This window comes from Cydia strobilella, chromosome Z (assembly GCF_947568885.1).
Source record: "Cydia strobilella chromosome Z, ilCydStro3.1, whole genome shotgun sequence".
Classification (NCBI taxonomy): domain Eukaryota; kingdom Metazoa; phylum Arthropoda; class Insecta; order Lepidoptera; family Tortricidae; genus Cydia; species Cydia strobilella.
Genome location: NC_086068.1, coordinates 40,549,482 through 40,571,363, shown reverse-complemented (window position 1 = coordinate 40,571,363; position 21,882 = coordinate 40,549,482). Strand labels below are relative to the sequence as shown.

Here is a 21,882-nt window from a genome sequence, read left to right as displayed (position 1 = left end):
TCTACGATAAATAATTTTATACGAATAATTAGTTATATATATAAGTACTAAATAGGAGCAAAAAATAGAAAGACATTTGGAATTAATAAAATAGTCCTTTTAATTCGAACACGGTATAAGAGGCTCATTCGATAATACCATTTTTAAAATGAATTAATATATTACAGTGACACATATTATGTAGTCATGGAGATTTTACTAGCACGAACGACGCAACGCTAATAATGACTTCCTTCCGAGATTTAGTTCATCGATATCTTATATTATCGATATCTTATAACTGCCATAATAATGTTATAAATATAAACAAATGTGGCTTGTTTGGAAATAAATGAACAAGAATATTTTTAATACTTCACCTACATAGTACATAATTTAAAAAAATAACTGCATGGCACACATAAACCTAGATTGGTTTTCAAATTGTCATCGTCGATAAAACCATCACACAGGTTTTCTTACATAAGTTTTCTTATTTTTGTGGAGCTTTGTTAAATTGTAATTTTTAACATTTGATTATAATTAATAAATTATTATTTTTTCCCATAATTTCGGGTGTCAAACATCCTCGTCTTTTTGAAAAAAAAAACCCCGCATAGATTGAATAAAAGATTTTGAACTTCCACTGATGTAATGGGTGCATAGCAGAAATATGGAAAATGATTAACGTTGAAGGGGTGCTTATCGATAACAGGATTGTCGATGTTTTTATTTTGACAAGCATGACGTTCGTGCTAGAAAAATCTCTATGTCTGCACGTATGCCTTGGTAAATTCTTAATTCTGGCTGAATAATTTAATGTCTTGGTCCTTCGTATTGAAAAAAGAAGTGTGTGTGCCTTCATTATGGTACGTTTTATATTGTACCAATGTTAAGAGAAAGATTTACGGTCGTTTTACGATTTTTTTACTGAAAAATGAGGTAAAAACTGTTTTTTTAAGGAACTCTCGAAAGTACCGGGAAATCCCGGTTCCATTCATGCCTGGTACCGAAAATCCCGGTTCTTTGAAACAGTACCGGTTCTACAATCCCTACTACTGATATCTTTTGCTGCATAATGTTCTATGCTCATGTATATATAAAATATATAAACACCAACATACAAATCCACGCGTACGAAGTCGCGGGCAACAGCTAGTTCTAATATATGAATGCTGATAAGTGTCAAAAAGAGCGCTTTTCCCTAAATACGTCACGTAGCGAATGTAGCGATTCATCTGTACATTTTAAAAACAGTTTTTAAGCATATTTTCTGCAATATGGATTTTATTTTATTTATTTGGAAAGCAAACAGAAATAAGTGAGCAGGAGATGAGTTTACAAATGCACACTAAGGACATTCACTTATTTCCTTAACAGCTCTCACTAGAACATGTAATAGAAATATACTATACACTTAAACTACTCTTAGGGTACTAAATACAGTTATTAATGTACTAACACTAAATGCTCATCAAACAGAATTATGATTACTAAGGGAGAAAGAGACAAACTAAAAGTAAAAATTTGAACGTTTTCTAATAATTTGTTAGACCAAAAAAGTTAAAAACTTTGTACTGCCGACTTTATGACGCGTCATAGTAACTACCCCCCACCATTTCGCGCTTGTCATCTCATGTATATGTGTTCAGGACATCATACTGAATGCATTGATACCAAATATACAATTTCTAGAAGACTTCTAGACAAAATACCTACTTACTAATAGAGTTCAATGTTCTAATAGCCTCACTGTTTAAAAAATTAGACTAGGTACCTACATATTGTATATTATCCAGTGATGTTTTGTTGTTTCACTGTCGATAACTTTTTAGAGCTTGATGATTTTAAAATATATAGCAGAAATATTTATTTATAATATTGTATTGATTGATGTGTCGTTTGAATAAATGATTTCTATTCTATTCTATAAACATCTGGTTCGTAGGAACATAATTTTGTAAAGTGGTATATTGTTGTAAATTTGTGACCAAGCACCAATAATTGTGAATCAAATATTAATTAATAACGGTAGCGAGGGTAGGTGTAAGTTTTTTTTGACACAACAGCAGCGCACTCGAATAAGGATACAACTGACCATCTTCTGGTAGATGACGAGCATGTGCAGCACGGTGTTGCCGTTTGTGTCCCGCAGGTCGGGGTTGGCACCGCGCGCCAGGATCAGCCGGTAACACTCCTCCTGTCCCAGGCACGCCGCGAAGCTCAGCGGGTACTCGCCCCAGTACACGTATCTAATACATTATACCATGTTTAGAAATTAAACAGAGAGTAAAAGATAAAAAGAAAAGTGCAGATATAAGAAACAGAACAAAAGTCATAGACGCCTTACTACACTGCAAAAAACTAAATTGGAAATGGGCCGGCCATATTGCACGTATCAAAAACGATAGGTGGACCAAAAATATAACCACATGGACCGGCCCTCCCCGCAAGAGAAAGCAAGGAAAGCCAGCACACAGGTGGGGTGACGAACTGACGAAATTGTAAAAAGAGCAAGAAACAATTGGATGGAAAAGGCAACTGATAGAGATCTGTGCAGAAAAATGGAGGAGGCCTTTACTCTGTAGCGAGTCCTTAGGCAATAATAGTTATAAATAATAATGTTTGCATTCATAATAAATTGACTATTATTAATTAAATTACGTAAAATATGATTATAATTGAAATGTTACTTAAATTTTATTAAGGAATAAACAAGGCTTAATTATTATAGGCCGGTGTCTAAACTTTGAATTGTTCGAGAACATCACATTATGTCCTACAGTATATTTGTGTTTGGAACATAATAGAACACTATTTTGTGAACGTATGTGTACAATTTTCCCCAAAAAATAGATTTTTGAAAAAAAAAAATTTAAATTAAGTTTTTTAAAAGATGTAAACATTAAATTTTACAGTAGATATTTTTTGTACAAGGGGCATTACTAAATTTTTTACACTATATGTAAAATATGCACCACTTTTTAACCGACTTCAATTTCATAGAAGGAGGAGGTTCTGTATTCGGTTCTGGCTATTTTTTTTTATGTATGCACCGATTATTCCGAGACCCGTGGTCCGATTTGAGTAATTCTTTTTTTGTTCGAAAGGAGCTACTTCCAAGTTCATCCCATATTAATCTGGTTCTGATCTGATAATGGGATCCCTGACAAATTGAGGGAACTCCTCAATTTTTAAAGGCACATGTATGGTGATTTGGGTGTTTTCATAAGCAACTTGAGCATTTTCTTTCGAAAACGACCAATTTGATGAAGTGGACCTGATGATGATGATTGTTTTGAAGATAGTGATGATGATTTTTTTAATGTAGTATTTTCAGCGATTACTCCGAGACCCGTGGTCCGACGTGAACAATTCTTTTTTTGTTTGAAAGGAACTACCTCCAAGGTGCTCCCACATTAATCTGGTGCTGTTCTGATGATGGGATCCATGAGGAATTGAGGGAACTCCTCATTTTTTAAAGGCAGATGTATGGTGATTTGGTCGTTTTCTTAAGCAACTTGAGCATTTTTTCTCGAAAACCACCAGTTTGATGAAGTGGAGCTGATGATGATGATTGTTTTGATGATAATGATTTCAGCGATTACTCCGGCACCGATGATCCGATTTGAGTTATTCTTTTTCTGTTTGAAAGAAGTTACCTCTCCAAGTTGTTTTCGTACTTAATATTTTTGGTTTTGATCTGATGATGGAATCCGTGAGGAATTGAGGGAACTCCTCAATTCTTAAAGACACGTGTATGGTAATTTCGGTGTTTTCTAAAGTAACTCAAGCATTTCCTCCTCAAAACCACCAATTTGATGTAGTGCAACTGTAGCCTAACCACGAGTTTGGCACTAAATATTCTTTGTAACTTTTTATTTTATTTTTTTATTATTTATTGAGAAACAAACAGGCTTATAAAACAGATGAGTATTTAAAGTAACATTTTTCTAGCAATAGACCTATAGTTTCCTATATGTAAACGACTATTAATAAAAACTTATTACTAAGTACAAATGACATGCAATACATGCATATTGTACATATAGTCCGACAAGAAATTGTAGAAAATTAAAAGGAAGATAAAGGAAAGGCAACAATTTAGTACGGTTTTTTTTTTTTCAATTTTATTTAATTTCTACTATTTCATGCCGCACCACATGTGTGACGAGATATATGATGAAATCTTAAATTCACAATCGGGTATTTTTATTTTAAAGAAGAATAAGCTAATTTCTTAAACAATCTCAATGAGCTGCTAAATATGTTCACGTTTTGGCACTTTTCATTGTACAACCTACATGTGCGTTTAATGTATGAGTGCTGCGCATGTTTAGTTCTGCTGCTTTTGATGCTAAATAACATTTTATTGCGACAACTACGTTCTGTTCTGCGGGGTACGCGTAAATCTATATTTTGCAAAAGTTCAGGGGCATCCACTAAATTATTGAAAATTTTGAATAAGAAAATTAAATCGGTACAGGAGCGTCTTAAGGAAAGAGATTCAAGATTGTATCTGGCTAAGGAGGTGGCGTAACTTTTGTAATTTCTACCTGTTCGGATTTCAAGAGCCTTTATGAATATTTTTTGTAATCTTTCTATTCTGTTTCTGTGTACATCATGACAGGGGGTTCCATACTACAGAAGCAAATTCTAAGCGACTTCTGACATAGCTATTATAAAGTAATTTATACGTCAGGGGTCTTCGAAAGGGTTTTGCAACGCGAAGAATAAAGCCTGTTTATATGCTTTATTTAAGATATTATCGATATGAATATTAAAGGTTAATTTTGTATCCATTATTACACCCAGATCGCGTATACTATCCCTCCGAGTTAAACTTACTTTGTACACTAATATGCCAGTACGAGCGAGATGCAAAAACAGTAAGTTACGCACACGATAGCGAATATATCAATGTCAAACTCGTGGTAAGGCTACTGATAACTTCCCTCGTATGTGTATTATGATTTTTGATGTAGGTAGTGTTGGAAACAACTAAAGAGACTGAGAGGTGAAGGTAGAGGGTTCAGTGTTTGGGGGGTTTGAGGTTGGGGGTTGAGGGGAGGTGAGTTCATGGGTCGGGGACTGAGGGATTGGTAGTGAAGGGATTGGGGTATAGGGTTAGGAGTTAAGGGGTCTGGGGTTAGGGGTCGGGGAATGGCAGTTAAAGGGTTGATGGTTTAGGGTCGAGGGGTTCAGTGATCAGGTGTTGATGTGCTGTCAGGTTGAGTGATCGGGGGGTTTGAGGAATTGGGTCAGTGGCGGGGCGGAGAATGGATTTAGTGACAGGCATGATTTCCCAGACGGACTCGAGGAAAATTCTGATTATTTAATAATGTTTACGAATTTACAGTTAAACATGATTATGTTTTTCATTCATGCGTTACGCTCTTAACAATGTCTTAAAACTAAAAATGGAAAACAAAAAACTTTTATAAAAAAAAGATAAACCGACTTCAAAAAGGATGAAATAAAATATTATCCTTTTTAGGGTTCCGCGTTTAAGTATATGCGTTACCAACTGATATGTTTGAAGTCGGTGCCAAGCCAAGTACTCCAAGTAGTAACAATACCAGTCAAAAATAATCAGCTTTATGTCTATAAATCCCATTACAACTGTACAAATATTATAAACGTGAAAGCAATTATGTCTGCCTCTTTGTTACCTTTTCATGGCTAAACAACTGAACCGCTTGAGCTGAAATTTTGCATGAAGGTTCCTTGAATTGTTTTATATTTTGAAATGTAGTCCTCTGGATAAGCGACAGAAAATAACTCAGTCCCAATCCCACACTTGCTTGCTATGACTGTTCAAGAATTAGTAAGAAATGCTCTTTAAAAAAATACGACGACAAAACGTATTAGATTTACACAAACGTGCCGACAAGCATGGTACGAACTGCGCCAAGAAGGTTCAACCGTGTGTTCTGTTCTGAGGTGTATAGAAAGTTCGTTTGTTGTCGTCGTGTAACGCTGCGTCTTACGAGTACATAGGCGAACACTCGCGAAAGCGAAGCGAAGCGACGGGGCACGGCGCGGCCGGCTCAAGGCGTTCGCGTTCGCAACGAGATCGCCCACGTAGGACACTTCTATATAGGTATCAAAGGATTAATTAAGGCGCCGTGCCGCGCCGCTTCGCATTCGCGTGTTGTTCGCCTACGTAGTACGCTGCGTTAGGTAATCCAACGTACATACTTATATAGCCGCATCTTTATCGAATTGCACCAAAATCACTATGAAAATATGGTTTAAAATTTGGCTTGGCACCGACTTCAAACATATCAGTTGGTAACGCATATACTTAAACACGGAACCCTAAAAAGGATAATATTTTATTTCATCCTTTTTGAAATCAGTTTATCTTTTTTTTATAAAAGTTTTTATTTAGTGGTGCATACGTCAAGAATAATTAAAATGTTTTAAATAATTAATTACAATACAACAACAATTAAACACTTGGTGATTTTCTACTATATTGTTATGCCAATTATTCTACTCAATCTAAAGAAAAAAAAATCCAGGGGACTTTAGTTTTACTATTTTTTAAACAATTATAACGAATTTTAGCACACGCGCATTAATTCTACGGTATTGTTTTTTAATGCACCGTAAAGCCTGTAATTAATGTTATCACAATGTTAAAAAATCTATCAATACAAACATAAAACATTTGAATTTGAATTTATCAATACAATGAGCTTTTGTCACAATTGTGAAATTAGTTCTTGTTAAATTATTTAAATGATCGACGCGGGGCGGGAGGGGAAGCGATGGCGATAACTCAAGTCAAGACGTGCGGCCGCACAGCAACGAATACACGTGTGTGTATCTTAGGCCGGTTTCAGACTAGCGTTTTATACGAGCGTACGCATATGCGCGCGGAAATTAAATGGGAATGGGACTGTATTATACGGGGCTATTAAGTAGTGAGAATTTTCTTCCATAGTGTTCCATAGTTTCTTCCATAGCTTATGTGACAAAGTTGTATGGCAGCCATACAAGACTGCTATGCATGCTACGCCCAATTAGATTCGCTTACTCGGGTCTCAAAATTAGTACTCACAGTAAAAAGTAACTTTTCTCAAACATGCAATGAAATATTGTCCTTATGTGCGTCAAAACAGGCTTCAAAGTATCACGTTTCGGGCGGAGCAACTCAAGAGAACTGTAAAGGAATTTCATACGAAATTGAAGGCCTAGGCCGGAAAGTTTTTTTTTTTTTTTTTAATGTAAACATGGCGTCTGTGTTCATGCGAACAGGCTAAACAGCTGAATTTTTTTTCAGTCGTAGCGCAAAAATTATAAAATTTTCGTTCCCCTTTATGAAACCCCAAAGTAATATACAAAAAACACAATGAATAAAAAAAAACAGAAAAAAAATCTTTTTAAGGCTGTATTTCTTAAACCATGCGTCGTAAAATTTTCGTACCACTTTATGATACCCCAGTGATATACAAAAAGCAAAATGAAAATCAAAAAAGAAAAAATCTTTATAGGGTTGCATCTAGCGCTAAAATAATAAAATGTTCGTTCCCCTTTAAGTAACCCTTAATTTATATAAAAAAAAACGCAAAAAAAAACAGAAAAATCTTTATAGGGCTGTATTTCTTAAACCATGCGTCGTAAAATTTCCGTTCCCCTTTATGAAACCCCCAAAGTAATATACAAAAAACACAATGAAAAAAAAAGTAAAAAAAATCAAAAAAGAAAAAAAAAGAAAAAATCTTTGTTCTTCCTACCCTTATCCCACGTTATGTGGGGTCGGCACAACATGTTTTTCTCTTCCATTCTCCTCTATCTTTCGTCACCTCAGCACACTCCTTTCTTTCTCATATCCTCTTTCACACAATCCATCCATCGCTTTTTGGGTCTACCATACGCTCTCCGTCCATCAACATTCATCCCTAACATTCTTTTGCCTATATGGCATTCATCCCTCCTCATCACATGCCCATACCACGCAAAAAAAAAACTTTATTGGGCTGTGTCTCCCTAAACTGTGCGTCGTAGCACTCGTAGCGCAAAATAATCAAATTCTTGTTCCTCCTCGATACTCCACCTACAATCGGATTAGGACTAACCTCGAAATCTCTTCCACAGTTTTGAAATTTAGTACATATGTTAAGTAAAAGTAGAAAAAAAAAACGCGTTCACGCGGTGAGGATCGAATTCGGGAAATCTGTGACGGACGTCTTGATCGGACGTCAGAGCCACTAGACCACGAACCCGTTGTAAATAGCTGCGAATATTGTGTCCGTATTAACAAGCACTTAGCAACAATAGCAACAGGCGCAACAGCCTTTTTGATAAAAATATGATTCCCGTTTACGCAAATTATTGTAGCTGCATTACGTTACATCAAAATAAACGACGACTACATAGGAACAGTATCCTAGCAACGAAAATATACTGCTCCCTTTTACTCACAGCATCGTAATACTTCGGAACGTGTCTCACACGAAGCCCGCGTAACATAGACTACCCCACATCGATTTCGCATTATGAAGCGTTTGCAAAGAATCAATCGTGTTCATTCAATCGTCAAATACATAGGCGCTTATTTAATTATTATACCATACTTACATTGTGGTTTATTATTGTGTACCGCCACTGTGTGATATATTGAGGAAAGAGGTTCATAGGCCAATGAAAACAGTGAATTGTTGGTGTTAAATGCTAGCCCGCCAATCGCACTACTCGGTTGTAACTTATTTTTTGTTTTATGCAGGGGGCTTTATGTATTTCGAATAAGCGCCAATATTATAATAAGTAATATAAGTAACACGCGTAGGTAACTCCGCATATACCCTATCTAACAGTTAGTTATCTGTGCTACGGAAGCATGTTCGCGCAACAGCGGGAATTTTAAATTATTTGCTATTTATTTTGATTTCTCGCAAAGCACTTCCTATGATTCCGATTTCTTATTGATAACAGGTGTAAACAGATAATTAATAAAATAATTATTGTAGAAATTGATAATTGTATAAATATATAAATTTTGAGTGTAGGTTTAAAGAAACATATGTTTTAAGCAAAAAAATTATAAAATAAATCATAATAAATAGATCTCACTGAATCTCATTGGTGACAGTTTCCATATAAACTAAGATTTATATTTTGACTTAATTATCAATTTTTCGAATTGTGTACGAATTGCTAAGTTACATTTATATCGATTATTTAAAAGAAACTGTAAATTGAGCTTATTTTTCACAGCTCACATGAAATACTGGGGATTTTTTGTTTTTAATCATAATCTAACTTTAGAAATATAATTGATACATTATCTCGACTGTAGGAATTGGTCAGTCCAGTGTTCTAGATATTGACCATTAATTTCCAGAAGAGCTCAATTACGGCACCGGGGATAATAGTATCGTGGGCATCTGTAAACCCTAAATATTGATTAGAAAAAGCTTTCGCAACTGTAGGAATTAATGCAAGGAATAATTTTTTGACCCCAACCTTATATGTATTTATGTGGCAAATAAGTTCTCATAGACGCCGTGTATAATCTCGGAGTGGCCGAAATGCCCTGATCAAATTGTTAATTGTTCAACATTAAATATGTTATGTTATGGAGTGATGCATGGGTACCTACTTATGGCACACAATCCTTAGTCAAATCTTACACTTTCAAACTATAAGCAGTGGAGATCGTACGCAAGCTACTCAAGTATTTTATTTATCTATTAATATTTTTTTTTACATTTGCGTTAAGGTAGCCCCACTTTTCGTTTTTGTTTTTGTTTTTGATACCTAGCACGCTATAGGTATTTACTTACCTCTCGCATCCCGTGATGATGATATATGTTTTTATCGTATTTTTGTTACCTACTTAAATGTTAAATTTCAAAATAAATGAATGTGATGAACTTCCAAAAAACTCTACTTGATTCTACAAACATTTTACGTGATAGCTACTCCATATAAAAAATACAGAACCCTAATTAACTGCCATAGGGACCATCATTCGAGGCGAGATGTACATAGATATATAGGTAGAGGCGTAGTTAGAAAACATTTAGGGAGTCTCGCTACGCTAAACCGCTCTCATAAGATGAGCGGAGTAGTTAGAGGCTCGCAAATGGCACTGGTCCCCACCCATCGTAGTTGGTGTTGTACTGCACGTTCACCCACTCGTGGTCTTGCGAGTCGGAGCGCGAGGCCTTCTGATCCTCGGGACACATGAAGTTGCCATAGCAACGTTCGTGGTAGTCGGCGCCGGCGTCAAGGAAGAACTTCACCATCGTCGGGTCCTCGTTCGTGATCGTCATGTGGAGCACGCTCTCACCTGTGTATTTTACAACTTAATTAACTAACATAACACTGATTTAAACTTTCACGATTTTTACTCATTATTATTCATTATTATTCGAAACGTCGGAGGTAAATTTATAACTTATTTTACGCGATTAAGTCCCGTCGTTGTGATTAATTAACATACTTAGCATTTAAAACGAAAAGGAAACTCGATCAACTATAGCCTTCAAAGTATAGCCAAAACTCAAAACGCACAATATGTTAAAGAGTTTCAGGTCACCTGCTATCAAGCCTTTGACTTACCTACTCGTAACTATAATTTGGTTATACCTCAAAAACCGGCCAAGTGCGAGTCGGACTCGCGTTCCAAGGGTTCCGTACATTACACACTTTAAACAATGTATAAAAATAAGTGAAATATGTGAAACGTGAGTGAAATGTCTTTAAAAAACCCGTAGGGGTCGGATCAAAAACTAAGTATTTAAGCCCGACTCACGCTTGACTGCACATTTGAAAATGAAAATGAAAAATAAAATGTTACATTACAAGGAAGTAGGTTGTTTCTAATAAGTTTTCCTGTAATCCAAATCCAACACAATCCAAAAATCTTTTGTGTTGCGTTGGTCTGTTTTTAGGGTTCCGTACCTCAAAGGAAAAAATGGAACCCTTATAGGATCACTCGTGCGTCTGTCTGTGTCTGTCTGTCCGTCTGTCACAGCCTATTTTCTCCGAAACTACTGGACCAATTTAGTATAAATTTGGTATACATATGTAAGTTTGTGACCCAAAGACGGACACGTAACGTAAACAAATGAATCTTAAACATCGGGTCCACTTTTTGGGGCTAAATGAGAAAATTAAAAACTGAAGTTTTTTCTAATATCGTGTTACATATCAAATGAAAGAGCTCATTGTGAGAATCTTAAGTAATTTTTTGTTATTATTTTAGGATAAACAATTCAGAAGTTATTCAAGAAAATAGGCAAAAAATGACCATTCCCCCCCCCCCCTTTATCTCCGAAACTACTGGTTCAAAATTTTTGAAAAAAATACACAAAATAGTTCTTTACCTATAGATCACAGAAAAACCTATTAGAAATGTGCAGTAAAGCGTGAGTCGGACTTAATTACTTAGTTTTTGATCCGACTCCTACGGGTGTTTTAAAGACCTGTCACATAAAAAATACATTGTTCAAATTGTGTAATGTGCGAAACCCTTGGAACGCGAGTCTGACTCGCACTTGGCAGGGTTTTTTTATAATAAGATTAACAAAACTCGAATTTAAACTATCGTGAGACATATTAACTTAACTAACTTAGCGGTTTCACTAACGTATTTTTAGTCACTCGCGCGACATGTTAACATGACATGACATGACATGTGTATGTATGATGGTTAATTTATTAACAAAACTCTAAATATTTATCCCCTATCTAAACATGAGTATAAGAGTCATTAGACTATGAGCAAACTGAAACCCCGATATACCCACACAACTCGCACGCACACGCACACACGCGCACACACACACACACACACGCACACACACACACACGCACACGCACACACACACACACACACACACACACACACACACACACACACACACACACACACACACACACACACACACACACACAAGCATAATTTGTACGCTTGTGTGTGTCGTACGTTGCCTTATCATTTCCTCGTTCGTATATTGGATATGAAATAGTTATTTGTTATACAAGGGTGCAAAGTTGTATTTTACCCGCGAGTGTGGAATTGAAACACGAGCAAGCGAAAGGATTCTAGTTTAACCACGAATGAAGAAGAAGTTTAACAAGAAGTAAAATACATTTGCACCCGTGTGTAACACAAAACTTTTCACCTCACTATACCGAGGAAAGTGCAACATGCAAAAAAACAGCTTGTAGCATGCAAAACTTTGTACACATTATAATCATCATCAGGTTAAATAATCATCTTAAATATAATATATATGGATGTTATTTATGTAACAATGTTGACATTTCTGACGATGCGTTTTGAAATTGCATCGACTCAACTTGTGAGTTCAGAAATATATTCAACATCATTATAAAAAAAAAAAAAATATTTCTTATAGAATTTTAAGGTTTATGACTTAAAATCATTAAACAAAGCTAAATTTGGTAATTTTTATTAAATTCTCAAACCATTTATTTAATGATAATTAATATCAAACGAACCATTATTATGAGCGTTTTACGTTTTGCTATCTGTCAAAAGCTACTTAAACACGTTCCAAGGTCAAATTAATTTCCCCGCTAGTGGACAAAATGCGTCTTTACTCTTTACCCACTTCTTTTAAAGGATAAAAGACGGCTTTCCGAGCTAGTGAGGGGCAAAGTAGATTGTTTTACTCGGGTGAAAGGCATCAGGCATCATTTCATCCCTTTGTTAACAATCTTCTACACTAATAGCTCCAGTTTAGCCAATTGTGTCGTGAGGTAACTAATACGGAACCCTACACTGAGCATGGCCCGACATGCTCTTGGCCGGTTTTTTCTTTTCTCTTGCTCCCAACCCAAAAGATGAACAGTACGTAGGAAATTAAGTGTACATTATCCCTGCCTCGTGTATAAAATAAGCTTGAATTGATGTGAAGCACGTTATGATATTACTTACCTTTGATTGAAAACCGTGATAGAACTTGCCAAGTGAGAGGAAGTTATTAGTAAAGGGTTGTTTAATATACTACCTACTGCAGCATTTATCAGGTACTCTATCAAATGAGGGCTTTGGCGTAGAGTAATGCCCGCGCGGCTAGTCCGCGACGAAGGGCAAAAATGCCGCAGTGTTTATTTTAATTACATTATTTTCAATTGCATTATTATACGTATATATTATTACGTATTTTTTTTCGAATACATAAAATGTTATATACCTACATAAGTAGGTATAATTGCAGTTATGCTACTTATAGCCAAAACATATAGGTATTGTTTATTTAGACATATTTAACCAGTTTAATAGTTTAATCAAAGAGAATATAATAAGATAGAACGGTACTGTCATAGTAAATTTTGTAACCACAGTAAATTCACTGCCATCTATCGACACACTTTAAAAGTAAAAATGAAGATTTATAAAAATATGATATAATGTATTTCAATATGGATAAATGATTTTTTTTTATTTGCATTAATTATTTTTATGATTTTGACCCACGTTCTTTCACTGATATGCGTTAAAATTGTTAAATAACAAACAAAACCGTCAACGCCATCTATACGACAGTAGGCCAAAGCTAGTAGCGCCTTCTGATCGAGAATCAAATTTTCTTGATTTTCGAGGCACGTTTTTTCCTTAGACTGTATCCATCTATTACGGAGTTATATCTATCTTTGATATATATAGAAGTAATGTCTATTTGTAAAAAATCATCCTGAATATCGTCGGCCTAAATCGCATACCTCGTAACTCCATTTTTTTTGAAAATCATGTTTTGACACTTTTAGATAGTACTATTCTGAACGCATCTAACGGCAAAACTCTTAAATACCAAAAATAAACCGTTTACGTTTAAAAAGCAAAATAGAAAACCTCGCAACTCCCGACCGCCATTTTTGTAAAAGAAATACCTCGTATCTCCCCCCGCCGCCACTCCCATCAGTACAGTTTGCGATGGCGTTGTGACTGCTCGTCAGTTTTGCGTAAATATTTAGGAAGAAAACGGGTGCTGAATAACAGGTATGTGTGTAAGGTTCTACGATTTTACTGATTGTTTATTCTTGATAGATATTTATCATATTTAAACACATTAGACTATTGAAAATGTCCTTTGGTTGCGTGCCATGGACATACGAGGTTTGCTTCGCCTGGATCTTTACTCATGAAGATTAGTTACGTGGTTTTCTGCTGGTAACTAGTTTCAAGAGCTTGCCTCTGGAGGCACCTTGTGGACACAAAAAAATCGCTTTTCAAGCCACGAAATCGAAATCGGCTCATCGTGATGAGAACCGCTCATCATAAACCAGAAGCTTTGCCGCATAAAATGTGTGTGGATCAATTTGGCTCTAGACTCCTCATTTCGGGATCTGACTGAGATGCGTGCGAAGCGTAGGCTATAGAAGGATTTGATTTCAGAGAGAATCCCCGACCGGGAGGATACAACAGCCCCATCAGTTGTGGTCAGCTTCGTCAGGTGGCTTCTTCCAAGGGACTGGACAAAAACTTTTGACCCCCGATTGCTTGCTCAATGAAGCGTGTAATGGAGCACCGGAAGTCACGTCGTACTAGTTGCCGATCTTCTTGTTTAGAGCCCGTCGCTGTGAAGACTTCTTCCACCTTCCCTCCCTTCCTTCTTCTTCTGCAACTTGGCAGGTGGGTCTTTCCCATCGTTCCATTATGAGCCTGAGGGTTTCCTCTGAAAGCTTCGACCTCCCGGCTTTACGCTGTATTTCGCAAGATCTCATACCTTCTTTCCTGAGGATTCCAACCACATTTTTGAGGGTCTGGTTTATGTCAACGGCATTTGTGCTTTCCACGGCAGCGAATCTGTTCTCCAGGTTCGACTGAAATGCTTTAGATCCTACCATGGTTTGGAGTAGCCTAGGTCAGAAGTCGGAGCCTGGACTTATCAAACGGACACGTTCGAGCTGAGTGATCACTACCGGTGTTGAACCTGTTGATCACTGAGACGTCTCTGAATATATATGTTTTTTGTGATCTTATTTTTTGTCATAGTATCTGGGCTCCATCACGTCCACTTCCATGTTCCTTTGGGGCTATTTCTTGAATAAATAAATAAATATTATAGGACAATCTTACACAGATTGACAAAGTCCCACGGTAAGCCCAAGGACGCTTGTGTTATGGGTACTCAGACAACGATATATATAATATATAAATACTTAAATACATAGAAAACACCCATGACTCAGGAACAAATTTAATATGTATTCTGTGCTCATCACACAAATAAATGCCCTAGAATGGTTGAAGAACGAATTCATCAAGAAAAGCCCCTCTCTCGTGGAAGTTAACAAGCATTAAATTTGCCCCCTATGATTCTGGCTACCCAAACCATGGGATCCTACTACCGACTCGCTGCAATTCTGTACTCCCACTTTAACGTGGGAAGCCAGAGGAGGCTTTTCTGTTTTTAAGTTTAATAAATATTTTTTAATTTGCAAGTTATTTTTTTTAATCCACAATTACCTTGTTGAGATCAAAAGATTATCCTCTATTTTTACGGATTTTTATAGCAAAACTCTTAACTCCCGATTAGCTTTCTAGAAATTTTGAAGAAAAACTAGTAATTCCAAATTTTCCAGGTTCAGGTGATTTAAAAAAAATAGGTTTTAACAATCTGATGGCTAAATTTAATTTAACATTATCTAAAAAAAATACTAAGTAAGTCTTCATGCAAAATTTTTGGTAATGAAGTTTTTTGTGCCTCCTGTAAAATTTGGTCTAATTGAGTTACGAGTTACATAATAATAACATTATCATAAATATTACAGGAAAAATATAATCACACTTCTATATTAAAAACTTTTTTTTAATTATCAAAAAACATTTTCTAATTTAATTTGCAATTTATGCCCATTTGCGGGTGTTTGTTATACTTGAAATGTCTATGAGATTACACTAAAAATACCTTCTTTCAAATAAAACATAAATTGTTGAAATCGGTTGTTGAAAAACCAACATACATACAATTAGTTAGCCAATTTGCCGATAGATGGCGCTGTACACAGTTATGCTTAGTATACTTCTGGTCAAGTCTTTCGTGATTCTATTTACATGAGAAAATTGAAAGTTTGTACGGAACCCTCGGTGCGCGAGTTAAACGAATTCGCACTTGACCGGTTTTTTTAATAGATAGAGTGATTCAAGCGGAAGGTTTATATGCATAACATATCAGTATTGCACCCGTGCGTCGCTAGTAAGGGATAAATGGAAAAATGCACACCTCCGTAGCTCAGTTGGCAGAAGCGATTGGACAGGTGTTCCAATGGCCGCAAGTTCGAGTCTTGCCAGAGGTGTGCATCTGTGCATATTTCTATTTTTCCTTTAATATAAAAATTTGTAGGTATTAGTAACGATATACACCTACCAACATACATACCTATATGTGTATATCAACTATATCGTCACTATTTTGAATAAATCTCGTATTATCTCATACTGCTACTCAAAGTTGAAAGGCAGTAACTCTGTATGCATCCCATACATATTAATACCACATTTTGCTTTAATGATAGATAAAATAAGACACGAGTTTTTTTTTATGTATGCTTATCTCAAAGTAAAGTTCTTGTAACTGGGGACACAGTGTGCCCCCGCCAAGTCGAGTAAAACAAAGAGGCACGGGCGTACCATCCTTTTCTCGAAGCCATTCAGGCCATTTTAGACGTGTACTTTAAGAATTATTGCACGTCAAAGTTCCTTACTTTTGTTACTGACAGTGACACTTGCTGACACACTCACTCACCCATTCACTCACCGATCATCATAATTCTAAGGCACTTTTAGTCAACCCACAAGCTTCAAATTTTAAACATAAAAATACTGCAATATCAGTCACGTTTTTGTAAGATTTGGCAACTGCATAAATAAGTTTGTAGCTATTAAAAAATATATGCTATTACAAAGTTACTTTTGCAGTTCCGACAAATAGTAGGTAAGCGTCTAGATGTACGATGTGAGTATAAAGATGTGTATAGTATGAGAATGGTAAGGATATGAAGATGGTATAGGTATGAGTGCGGGTATGGTGTGATTGGTGTGGGATGGGGACTTGGGTATGAGTATTGTATGAATACTATTACCTATAGTTTGGTATGGCCATGAGTATTGTATAGGTATGGTATGACGGGACGAGTATGAGTATGAGCTTTGGGAAAAGTGGTAGCTGACGAACAAGCAGTAGTACCCGAAAAGAAGGACTGCCTACAAAAAGAGATGATCCCATCAAAAACATTACATGTAAAAAGATGTCCGTCTCGCAACCGCAGAAAGGGGTGGTCTGTGCTAGCAACGCAATTCTTTTACTACAAAAAAGTTTTGAGATGTAATGTGATACCGAGGCGGTTATTTTCGTCAGTGCCGGGGATGTTAAAACCGTATCAATATTAGATATCTTTAATTTTTAATACATATAATGACTCGGCAATCGCACATAATGCTTTACTCGTACCGTACTCCTAAATATGTGTAATGCTCAAGCTGCATGTGATTAGCGCTAGCGTTATGTTCAATTAGAATTATTTTTAATAGTGATCCTTATCAGGCATCGTAAACTGCGAGCGAAATCCATTGAAATGACGTATGACAACATGGCGGTTCCCTGAGCCAGAAGGCGAAAAATCTCCTTATATGATCATGTTTTTCTAAGAGGAGTTGATATTCGTAGACGTGAAAAAAAAAATGTAGTTCTTGACTATATTATCTTTAACAACATAGCTTCCGATATACGAATTATGACACTTCGCTCGATACAATTAATTCCCAAAGTAACCTCTAACTCGGACTTTTAATCCTACTTTACTCGGTTATTTATTATGTGATACTATAAACAAAAAAGAAGAAAAAACAATCTTAACATAAATAGTAATTTCATAGCTTTAGAATTTCGATATTGTAACGTAACGTTTTTAAAATAATTAAAAACCGACAAAATTCGATCAAAATTGACACTTGGCGCGTATGTTCTTTCCCGTTCTTTCTTGCGAAATGTGACAAAGACAGCGGCAAACCGATGGAACGGCCTTGAAGCCTGACCAGAAATATACATATGATCATGCGCCATGTTGCGGAATTTCATTGGAACTAATTTCTTACACTGGCAATAATTTTAATGATAGGTTGTCACTGTTGTCAGTGTCATTGTGGCGGTTTATTTGAATAATGCTTAAGTGTTGAATATTAAATAATAAATGACAAAAATGCCCAAAACTATACATAGTTAGGAGCCGAACATTGTTATTAATGTAAATAATATACTGCTGGAAAAGAATAGTTCGGGAAATTAAACTATTTCACTAGGAAACATTTCCAACTTAACATCAGAGCTGACAGGTAAACAAATCAAAATGTCATTATAGTCTGGTTATTACGACTTAGTTATTGTAGTGTTATGTTATACAAGCGAGGAAACACAGTGAATTTGAGTTTGAAAAATATTTACTATGGGCTTTGGAGACGATCAATTTTGTTAATTGACAATGTAGCAGAACCTATGTAAGGTTACGGAATATATACCTAGTAGCATGACCAATGTGATCCAATGCAATCTTGAATGTAGGCCTCTTCCCTTGAATGGAGTAACATGATAGACGAAATATTTTTTTCACCTCAGCAGCTCGAACAAGCCTACTTTCGTCACTCCCTGGAGTGAGGAAAGTGCGACTTTCCTCACTCCAGGGAGTGAAACAATGTAGCTTTTTAATTTAGTAAAGGCCATGAACTTCATACTACGGTACGGTACGGTACGGTGCGGTGCGGTGCGGTATGGTGCGGTACGGTGCGGTGCGGTACGGTACGGTACGGTCCGGTACGGTACGGTACGGTCCGGTACGGTACGGTACGGTCCGGTCCGGTCCGGTCTCGTCTCGTATCGTATCGTATCGTATCTTATCGTATCGTACATGTATATTATAATATTTTTTTTACTGTTTATTCTGTGTAATTCGAAATACATTTTAACCTTTAATATGTTCTCACTACTGAGGTGAAAAATTATGTGTGCAACACGAGAGCAAAGTTATTTTACATCTCGTGTTTTTGAGTCCCTCGCTACGCTCAAGATTCTACCTTAGAATCACTCGCTTCGCTCGTGATTCAATTATGGAATCTTTCGCTTTCTCGGGACTCAAAATAAACACTCGCAAGCAAAACCAACTTTCCTCTCTTGTTGCACAAATAACTATTCAGCTATAGAGCTGAGCTGAGCTGATGGTGTGGCTAATAGTAGTCACACCATCTGGTATGTTACGACTAAATAAAATATATGTAAATTTATATAAATTTCTAGGTAAATCGGAGGCATCGATTACGCGGATTACGAGAGAAGGTTGTACCTCCTGAGGTTTTATGCAAACCAAAAATAAAAAAGAAGATGCAATAGGGAGTATTACGCGAAACTACGCCAGGGCGCTACCACAATCTGAAACTATTGTGAAACAAGAAAATTTATTTATCTAACATCTCTGTTACTCTTGCATATTCGAGCGATAAAGAGGCAGATAGCGAACTTTCGGATTCTCGTTTCCCGGTAGATCCTCTGTATACAAACCGCCTTGGTGCATCAATGTCATATTTTATTATCTCTGAAAACTTATCAAAAACCTGTTAAAAGTTATAAGTATGTATAAGTTACTCTATGGTTTACTAAAAAGGCTAGTCATGCACTCTGGTGGCAGAACATTGCAGTAATATCCCCTATTAGACGATTTTGACCTATGTGTGATACGTAAGAAAATACATGAATTATAACGGCAAAAAAAGTTTCGACTATAAAAAAAAGTGTAGATACCAAATAAATGGGTTCTGATTTTGATTACGGTAAATAAAAGTAGATGTAAGTCAAACGAGTTGCCAATCCACATTGTTCAGACTATACTGAACTGTTGCCATATAAATGAGAATAATAACGCCCTATTGACAATCTATATATATAAACGTAAAAGTCCTGACTTAACTGACTGACAACTGACTGACTGACTGACTCACTTAAATCAACGCCCAGCCCAAACCGTTGGACCTAGAGAGCTGAATTTTTCATAATAGATAGCTTTTATGACGCTAGTATCCACTAAGAAGGGGTTTTTTAAAATTCATCCCCTAAGGTGGTGAAAAAGGGGTTGAAAGTTTGTATGGAGATCATACATTTTTTTTAATTGCGGGACTTGAAACTTCGTATAAAGGCATATTATTAAAATACTAGAAAAGTGATTTCAGCGTTTTTGAAAATTCATCCCCTAAGGTGGTGAAAAAGGGGTTGAAAGTTTGTATGTAGATCAAAAATTTTATCAAATGCGGGACATATTATTAGAATACAGGAAAAGTAATTTCAGCGTTTTTTTAAATTCATCCCCTAAAAGGGTTAAAAAGGGGTTGAAAAGTTTGAAACCATTACAAATGCTTTGAAATTTCTTAGAAAGGCATAATAGCCGCTTACAAAACAAATTATTTCGACGTTTTTGGAAATTTAACCCCTACGGGGGTTGAAAAGGGGATGAAAGTTTGTTGTTCAAATTTTATTATAAGCTAGGAACTTAAAACTTTGCAAAAACGTATTATATTATAAAACAAGAAAACTAATTTCAGCGTTTTTAAAAAATCATCCCCCAAGGTGGTGAAAAGGGGGTTGAAAGTTTGAATGGAAATCAAACATTTTATTGAGTGCGGGACTTGAATCTTTGTATAAAGGTATATTATTAGAATAGAAGAAAAGTAATTTCAGCGATTTTAAAAATTCACCCCTTACAGGGGTTGAAAGTTTGTATAGGGTTCAAATTTAATTTTAAGCTAGAAATTAGAAACTTCGTAAAAAGTAATATCATTAAAAGAGTAGAAATTGATTTTAGCGTTTTTGAAAATTCATCCCCCAAGGTTCTGAAAAGGGGGTTGAAAGTTTGTTTAGAGATCAAACATTTCTTTGAGTGCGGGACTTGAATGTTGGTATAAAGGCATATTATTAGAATACAAGAAAAGTAATTTCAGCGTTTTTAAAAATTCATCCCGTAAAGTGGTTAAAAAGGGGTTTAAAATTTGTAGTCCAAATTTTATTTTAAGCTAGGTACTTTAAACTTCGTAGAAAGATATTCAATTAAAAGGGAAGAAAACTTATTTCAGCATTTTTGAAAATTCATCCCCCAAGGTGGTAAAAAAGTGGTTGAAAGTTTGTATGGAAATCAAATCTTTTTTTGAGTACAGGACTTCAGTCTTTGTATAAAGGCATATTATTAGAATACAAGAATAGTAATTTAAGAGTTTTTAAATATTCATCCCCTAAAAGGGTTAAAAAGGGGTTGAAAGTTTTAATCCATTACAAATGCTTTGAAACTTCTTAGAAAGGCATTGTATAATATTACAAAAAAAGTTATTTAACGTTCTTAATAATTCAACTCCTAAGGGGGTTAAAAAGGGGATGTAAGTTTATATGTAGTACAAGTTTACGTTTAAGTTAGGAACATGAAACTTGGTAAAAGGGCATTATATTAAATTATTAAAATATACGAAAACTGATTGCAGTGAGTGTTTGAAAAGTTTGTATTAATAAAGTTTGCATCGGGAGCGAACATTTTTTTTTTATCTACTCTACTATCTACTTGAAAATCTAAGTGTTGAGAGGGATTATATCGAGAACAATTTTTTTTCAGTTAGGGGCTTAAAACTTCGTACTTTGTGAAAGACAAATTTCATGCGTTGTTGTAACAAATGATTAACCATCCCTAATACTGATATCTTTTGCTGCATAATGTTCTATGCTCATGTAAAATATTTAACCACCAACATACAAATCCACGCGTACGAAGTCGCGGGCAACAGCTAGTGATCATATATTCCTGGTCAGGCTTTAGACGTATGAAAACCCTAGTACTTTAATGGATTTCGCTCGCATTTACGATGCCTGGTCATTATGCAGCCGTGCGATG

The 21,882-nt window shown here is 35.8% G+C and overlaps 1 protein-coding gene across 1 annotated transcript in view; it reads right to left on the bottom strand.

Moving 5' to 3' along the window:
• Positions 1-21,882, bottom strand: part of LOC134754831 (transient receptor potential cation channel subfamily V member 5) — a 64,401-nt gene that overhangs the window by 38,379 nt on the left and 4,140 nt on the right. The window contains exons 5-6 of the mRNA XM_063691259.1: positions 10,093-10,282; positions 2,078-2,231 (exon numbers count right to left, since the gene is read on the bottom strand). Of these exons, the coding sequence (XP_063547329.1) occupies positions 2,078-2,231; positions 10,093-10,282 (344 nt within the window). The remainder of the gene's footprint in view (positions 1-2,077; positions 2,232-10,092; positions 10,283-21,882) is intronic.